Below are 8,754 nucleotides of genomic sequence, written 5' to 3' on the forward strand. Positions count from 1 at the left end.
TTAGAGATTCCTCGTGTGCTGTCTGCTCCAGAATTTTTTTTCTTCGACTCCTGTTTCGTCGTCTTTCCAGTGAAAAAATTTTTCTCCGATTTGCAGTTTTTTGTAGCCTATTTTAACTTTCTCTCCTTTATTTTTTTCTGTTCTTGCTATTTCGTAGATTTCTCTCTGAATTTCTCTCTCCCTTTTAGTTAGATCGTTCTCTATATAGATTTTTTTACCTTTGAGTTTATTTTTCTTCAGCATTATCATCTTTTTCTGTTGCCAGTTCTTTGCTTTCGCTAACAGTATGTTTTCTCCTTGGTTCTTCTTTATCCAGAATGCATCTTCTATTTCTACCTCCTCTTGTAATTCGTCCTTTATTAACTTCTCCGCTGTTTGCTTTGGGGTTGCCTCTATTTTCAGGTCTTCCCCTTTAATTATTATGTTGTTTTTTCTCACTCTTTTTTCTCTCTCCTCTTCACCTTTTTCTATTCTTTTTATTCTTTCCAGCAGATCTTGATGTTCTTTTTCCTTCGATTCCAAGCCTTTTATTCTTTCTTCTATTTCTCTTTTTTCTTTTTCCCATTCTGCTTGTCTACGGATCCAATCTTCTTTTAGGTTTTTCAATTCTTGTTTTATCTCCCTGTTCTCTTGTTTTATTTCCATTGTGTCTTTCTTTATTGATTTTATTAATTCAGTTAATTCTTCCATATTTTTGTCTTTGTCTTCTGCCGCGGTACACGTATCTCTCTCTTCTTTGGTTCCTTCCCCCTCTTTTTCTTTCTTAGGTGGTGATCTTCCTATCTTTCTTTGTTTTTGGAAGTTTTCTAATATTTCCTTTTCTGCCTTTTCTCTCTCTCTATCCCCCTCTCTTTTTCTTTTGAAAGATTCCTCTATACTTCCCACGCTCCCAGCTCTTTGACGTCCTAGCTGTACCGCCAACGTTGGTCTTCCTTTCTTTCTTAGTTTATCGTTGTTGTTTTTATCTGTGGAGCTCATTAGCAGGTGCTATTTTTAGTTATCCTAGATCTTTTCCGGCTACCCACCTTATCGACCGATCGATGCCTTATCGGTCAATATTTCTACTCCTCTTGATCCTCTCACCTGGCTCCACCTATTATCTCGCTGCTTAATTGCTTGTCACACGTCACTATACCGACTGTTTCTTACTTGCCACGTGTTATGGAGAGGTTTTTCCTCCTATTTCTGCCTAAACGTTGTTTCTCCTTACTTTCTCTTACATCTGGCTCCTTCCCTTGATGCTTCCGCCTCCTCTACCTTTGCTCTCTGATTTTTCTCCGTTAGTTTTCCCACTTAAAACTCCAAAAAATCGCTTAACACTCTAACACACGTCTTTACTCTCTCAGTGCCTCCTGGCGCCCCCCGTATTTTAGTAGTGTATTATATCTGAATAGTGTACACATATATATTAGCATTGTAAATGGGGTAATAGTGTAGTGTGTGAATAAATTATTTTTTTGTTACAAAAGGTATTTTTTGTATTAAATATACTATAAACGAGAGACTAACATTAAAAAATACATAAAATAATTTATACAGAATAAATATACTAATAAATAATAAATAACAATAATATAACATTTAATAAAATATTACATTTAAGTAAGCTGACATAATTGCGCGCTTATAGCCACGCGCCGTTTCACCGCAGCGCGCCGCGCCGTATCCCGACGAACGACCGCGCTAGTGGAAGAGCACCACTGGCGTCAACACATGTCGGGCGAAGATATTTTGCTTTCTGGTTCAGTAAAAACGTCGACCATGCAAACTTCACAGGGGGATTTCTCAAGATAAAAGTCTGCTCTTTCGCGTGGTATAGTTCAATTTTTCGCTGGACCCTTATTTTTTGAGATAAATTCGAAAATATCCGCAAAAATTGGTGCAAAAGTGGTGCATCTCCGTCTTTAATCATTGTTTAAACATGTTTAAACAATCATAATGTATTAATATTGGATATCACTGTATTCGGGAAAGTCTACAGAATCGTTTGCTGTAAACAACAATTCAATATCTTTTATAATAACATCACAATATTTGTTTAAAGTTGAAAAATATGTTTTTTTTTCAAAGCCATGATTTTCAAAAACTGGACGTATAGGAAAAAAATTAAAACCAGATTCGGAATCAGCGCAAAAAACTCTATAAGAAGGACCCAACAGTATATTAAAATCACAAAAAAAGTTGAAATTTGTTGGACAGTGTTATTTACCAAAACATTTAAAATGTGCTGCTCACACTATTAGTCTCTGTGTCACGACTGATGTTATCAAGTTTATTAAATGTTCCAAGGAATTTCAGGAAGTTCATGGGAAGACTATAGAAAAATGCAATTCGCTTTGGAAATTAACGACACGCCCAAAATCGGCAGAAATTATAAATAGTATGCTAGGTTGTAGTTTACGTAAACCAGGTGAAACCAGGTGGAACAGCCTTTACGATTCTATGAAACAAATATGTAAACATAAAGAAAAAATGATATCTTTGTGTAAATCACTAGGAACAACAAGCATTTTTTTGACAACCGATTTCACATACCTTGAAGAACATATTATGTGTACACGCCCCCTTGCAGAAGCTTTCGACATTCTTCAGAGTGACAAGAATACTTTCTATGGGATTTTGTTGCCTTGTTTGGTAGTTGCTAGAAAGAAATTGAAGGAAATAACTGAAAAAGGACCACCTCTAACTTATTGTGAACCTTTAGCAAAATGTTTGTTGGCATCATTCGAAAGAAGATTTGATACATTCCTGCATTTCACTAATCCCGAATCAGAGACCGCAGCTATAGCCGCATTGTCCTATCCAGTATTAAAAAAGAAATGGTTAACGTGTATACCTGTAGAGAAGCATGAAAACGTTTTAAATTCTTTTAAAACAGCTGTTGCTAAACAAACGGATATATTGTCATCACAGGTTCAACCTAGTCAGTCTCAGCAATCGTGTGCTTTTAGTGACTACTTCGACTTCGATTCTTGTTCGAAGAACATAACAGCAGAAACTACATTTCTGGATGCCGAGTTCCATGTGCTTCATTATTTTAAGGATCCATCGCAAGATCTAGCTATGCTTGATAGATATCCATCCATAAAAAGAGTCTTCATGGAGTACAATACACCTCTCCCTTCATCTGCAGCTGTGGAGAGGATGTTCTCTTATGCTACGATGACCAACCTTCCAAAATCAGGCAACCTTAGTGACAAGATGTTTGAGGAAAGAGTATTCATAAAAACTAATTTAAAGCTGACTGATAAGGAAAACGAACCTGTAATCAGTCAAAGTGATCCCATTATTGGTTAGTGGTAAGCTAAAAACGTTCCTTTTTTCAGTTCTTTGTTATTAGATAATGTATTTAAGTTTACTTACATATAATATTAATGTTTGTTTGATGATATTGTTTGATGATGATATAACATTAAAGTTTGTTTAATGGTTGTGAGGTATTCGTCGTTATTTTTTCCTTTAATATATATAATGGAGATTGGTATATCCTGCGTTAATAATCAAAGTTTGATTATCAAACAGCAGACTAAATTTGTTTCTCTGTAACTAAAGGTTATGTTTTATTGAATACTTATTATGTTACACTTTTTACAACTATTTACAACTCACTTGTAAATAAAGAAACGACAATTACAGTCTATTGTTTCTTCTTTATTTACACTAACTTTTATCTCGCTGATTTATTCTGATAATTAACTATCTCTATCTGTATCTAAATTTCCTGCACATGTGCTCTCTATATTTGTTTACTATTTTTTCTCTCTCTTTCTATCTCTAATGTAGGCAGTATTCCGATTAAGGCCACAGTTTTTCGCGCATGCGCGGCAATTTCAGCCTCAGTAACGTAACTTTTTCGATGAAATCGGGCAGTCGAGCACCCCGCATAAATGAACTATTGAAAAATTTAACATAATTGAAACTTATTCTTTATTTTGAGGATGAGATAGGGAAAGAGTGCTACAATAACTAAGCACAATAATACATAATAAACCAAGAAAATACTTTATAACAAATATAACCGCCTCAGAGCGTTAGGGCCCTGGCCGCTTTACTGCGTGGTAGTAGATATGCTACTGTTTTGGCCGCGCATGCGCGAAAAACTGTGGCCTAATTCGGAACACTGAATGTAGGAGCCGCTCAAAGAGTGCGCTGAAAATGCAAAGCGCGCTCGATTTAAATTAAAGAAAATATATTTTCTTTACATATGTATATATCACAACCTAGGTAAAGTAGGGAAATGTCTCCTTTTTCTGCTTCTCTTGTTTATGTTTGAAAGTTAAAAAATGTGTAACGCAGAAGTTATTTCTATTCAGATACTTATTATCTTCTAATATACAGGGTGTTTAGCTACAGGTGGGAGAAATTTTAAGTGGTGGTTTTCGACGATAATATAAGAGGAAAATGAAGAATAAAAAAATTGCGATTTCGGCTTCGTTATTTAGTTATTAACAATTAAAAATCCGCCTAAAATGCTGCAACACTTCTAACAAAAGTGTACGTTGCGTACGTCACACAGGCGCGCGCAGTCTCGTATCAAGTGACAAACGCATGCATACCTTGGTTCTCATTTGGGGCCCACGCGAGGTGAAAATGTTTAAAAAATCGTTGGACGACAGTCCGTTCCGGCTGTGAGCGAGTCTCGCGACGTAAATCAAGTTCGATAAAGTGCAGTGTTTCATCATTAAAGGATTACCAGTTCTTTACATTCTCCTCATCCCCCTCAGTAAACTTGTACTCTCTGTAAACTCGTAGTGCGTGTGTATGATATTGTAAATAGAGGTAGTGTTCTTTCGCGGAACTATCAATTTTCGAATTGTTCGTTTCTGAAAAATGGAGGTTCGTGGATGTTCGAATTGTTGCCCGCCAAGTTAATCTTGGACAACTGTTTAACTGTAAAATAATAGATCGTGTGGACTGGGAGTTGATTGGAGGAATCGCGTTTCGTCCTAGATCTGTTGGAGGACTCGTCGGTAAGGCTAGTCCAACAGATCCTGCCTTAGACGCGCGCAGATCTGTGATCGATCTGTATTGTACCTAGATGTGCCGATGGTGGATGCAGCAATCAAGTGAGACGCTCAGGTAAGACTTAGTCAGTATCACTCGTTCGGAGATTTGAAACAAACTAACTGAGAACTAGACTTCTTGTCTTAACGAGAGGTCGGTTAGGCTCCTCGTGGGTGGAGAGGTTGACCTTAGACAAGGAGAGGGATGCAGAGTCTATTGTAATGAAGGAAGGAACTGTCCGGATTGGTTCTGTCAACTTGTCGTTTTCCAATCAGGATGCCCTTAATTGTTCAAACCTCCCTCCAAGGTGACATAGAGGTTGGTATAGTCGGAAGGAAGAGTGGGGCGATGCCTGAGTTGGAAGGCAAGTTCGGTAATTGACGTTGCCCGAAGGTTGACTGTCGCACCCTCGACCATATCCTAAACAATTGAATGTTTATCCTTGGACCGTGCTTAACGAACGCGAGCGTGTGTATCTGGGACTGCATTTTAGGACCGCGAGGGTTCTTTAGATTCATGCCTTTAATGACCGTGAACATTATTAACCCGGACCGAGGTTAAGTGGCTCCGAGGTTTACAAGATATATAAAGTAATATTTGGCTATACCTGGGGTAGCTGTACTGCAAAAGAATCATTTAATCCTAGAAACGGTTCTTTAGTAACGACTATGTCATAAACCAGGTACGAAAGTCGACCCTTCGATTCTTTATTTCCGCGCGGCCGTACGGTTTATTGCAAACGCTATGGTTCTTTATGTTCAAAGGAGGATTTTTCGTTTACTAATTTCTCGCGAGGACAAACGCTTCTTTGTGTAGGACTACGATTCGTTGCGACGGAACAGGTAGAACGTTTATTCCAGTATACTAAGTACGGTTGTTCTGGCCGACCGATACACTGCCGACCAGCTGGGCCGACTTCGAATCGACACGTTATCGTGACGTTACGTCATCGAAGTGCACCCCACTTCGAGGCATCCTCAGGTGCGAATTTCGGTCGAACCGGCTGATCGGCTCTCTTCTGTTTACAACCTCTTTCGTATCAAGATCGCGCCTTCAACTGCCGTTGACTTCGCCGTACACTTGATCGTTTCGCGTCTCTAACCGTTTCGTCGCGTCGCGTGCATCGTCTCGTTGATTGTTCATACTTATTGTTATATGTGCTTTTGTGCGTAATAAAATCGTGTGTGTGAAAGACAGTTGTACCCGGTTCTCTCTTGGCCCACTATTCCTCGTATCCGATCTCCAACAATTGTGTTATGAACAATTATAGTGCAGGATAAGGATTTGTAGATATGTGTGAGAAGAATTTAAAAGTGAAAGGGCATTGACCCCTTCTACTCGATAATTCCATAGTGCGGATATTAGAAATGCCCTTGTGGATTTTAACGAGTAGGTAGGTTCAATGTCGTCCAACGATTTTTTAAACATTTTCACCTCGCGTGGGCCCCAAATGAGAACCAAGGTATGCATGCGTTTGTCACTTGATACGAGACTGCGCGCGCCTGTGTGACGTACGCAACGTACACTTTTGTTAGAAGTGTTGCAGCATTTTAGGCGGATTTTTAATTGTTAATAACTAAATAACGAAGCCGAAATCGCAATTTTTTTATTCTTCATTTTCCTCTTATATTATCGTCGAAAACCACCCCTTAAAATTTCTCCCACCTGTAGCTAAACACCCTGTATAAAGTAGAAAAGTATGTCTGTATGTTCCGACCGATTATCGAGCAGAGCCGCTAAATGGTGGCACGGACACAAGGATATTCATTTTTAAAAAACTAAAATCGCTAACATAGAGAAAATAACTCAGAAAATTGCGTATAATCGAGATTTTATCGCAATTGCCTACTGTGCGTCGCCGTCGCCCGCGCCCGCTAGGGCAATGCGCCCGGAGGACCTGGTGACGAGGGTGTGCCGTAAGTAGATTACGAGCAGCTAGTAAATTTATAAGTAATAAATTCCCCCCTTCTCTGTTTAAAACCTTTACATGGATTTTTCAACCTCTTCTTGCCTATTACTTAATTTTTCATAATTCAATTACAATGTATGTTATAATTGTACTCCATTGCAATTACGAATTACATTGTAATTTAATTGACCGAAGATCTGAATTATAAATTACAACATAATTGAATTACAATTCAATTCAATTACTTTGTAATTATAATTCTGTAGTAATTCAATTGTAATTCTGCACAACTCTGCCTCTGAGGGGACCCAACTCGGATCACTTTTACCTTGACATATGTTGTCAAGGACAACATACTGAATAACTTTTGTCATTATATCTATCCGTCGCTCGGACTTAGTTTCCGAGATATTCGCAAAAAGCTGTTGCTAATACTGTATTGAATTTTCCGTATTCTTGCATGCTCTGTGGCAACGTAAGCCTGTTTCGGGGTGGCATCTGTTTATTTTCTGTTTGTGAACACGTTGTGGGGATAAGATAGAAAAAAGAACAGTGTCACTCTATATAGGGTGAGCTTTGAATTTTGAAAGACTACTTCTGGATTTTCGTATGCGTGGTCGGGCTAGCCCTCTCCGCCCCCCCCCCCCCACTACCTAACTCTAACTAATTCTGATCGCGTGATTTTTCCATTACTGGTTCAAATTCTGTATGACGGCTATATAGAATGAAAAGATTATGCGATCAGAATTAGTTAGGGTTAGGTGGTGGGGGGGGGGGGTGGAGAGAGCCGGCGCGGCGTCGGGCCGGCCCGACCACGCATACGAAAATACAATATTCGCAATAGTTTTTTGCAAATATCTCGAAAACTAAGACCGAGCACCGGGAGATGCAATGACAAAAGTTGTTCAGAATATCGTCCTTGGCAACATATGTCAATGTCAAGGTGATCCGTGATGGGTGGGTGTAGTTGCTCGTAAGCAAACTAGCTGCTCAAATCACTCTTTTTACCACGTCTTTTTTCGCGAATATCTCGGGAACTAAGGCCGTGCGACGAATAATTTATTTAAAAAAGTTGTTCACAATGGTGTCCTTGACAACATATGTATAATATTATTTCGGACTCCTCCTTAAGCAACGCGTGCATGTCGAATTTCGACAGTCATAATGCCCTTCTTAAATTCTTTAGAAAAATCTTGCGGAAAATCAGTATCGTTCGAGCTGCGGTAGAGAGAACATCTCCAAAGACTTGTCAATTCAAAGCTAACGGTTGCTATTAGCTGTGTTTTTGATAGTGATATTTAAACTAATCACTAGACTGCGGATCTTTATGCAAAATTAATGTTGGCTGCCGCTATTACAAGGGACAGGAGCCAGACAGATATTTGATTCTCACTGTGATCATTTTAAGAATTTGAAAATAATACATTGGTGTTTTGAAATTATTTTAATCTCTCTACTGTCTTAAAATGCACCTACTCATGTTTGCTACAAATGCATGAAATCCGCAGTCTAGTGATTGCATTACCTGATTGCTGTGATTTGTGCAGCAGTACAGGGGATATGGCAATTATTATTAGTGCATAACTATGTGTTGACAAATGTGAACAGTGATTGTGAGTGTGGAGAAATTTCAAGGAATCTGTGTGAAATAAACATACGAATTATTTATCGATTCGAAAGTGAAAGTGAAATTCTGGATCGTCGTCTTGACCGCGCATCCCTTAGGCCTTCTACCACCGGCTGTGCAGTTCGTCGACCTGGCCGTACGTCCCTTGGCTTTCGGTACTGCCGTATACCTGAAGACATCTGTGCAGTTCGTCACCGAGTGACCCAGTGACACA

At 38.9% G+C, this 8,754-nt stretch overlaps 1 protein-coding gene across 1 annotated transcript; it reads right to left on the reverse strand.

The window, feature by feature from the left end:
• On the reverse strand, positions 1-1,357 carry LOC143217494 (uncharacterized). Its single transcript, XM_076441853.1, has one exon. It carries the CDS (start codon positions 976-978, stop codon positions 1-3), a length of 978 nt encoding a protein of 325 aa, XP_076297968.1. The 5' UTR covers positions 979-1,357.
• Between the last annotated feature and the right edge of the window lie 7,397 nt (positions 1,358-8,754).

This window comes from Lasioglossum baleicum, chromosome 17 (assembly GCF_051020765.1).
Source record: "Lasioglossum baleicum chromosome 17, iyLasBale1, whole genome shotgun sequence".
In the NCBI taxonomy this organism is placed as follows: domain Eukaryota; kingdom Metazoa; phylum Arthropoda; class Insecta; order Hymenoptera; family Halictidae; genus Lasioglossum; species Lasioglossum baleicum.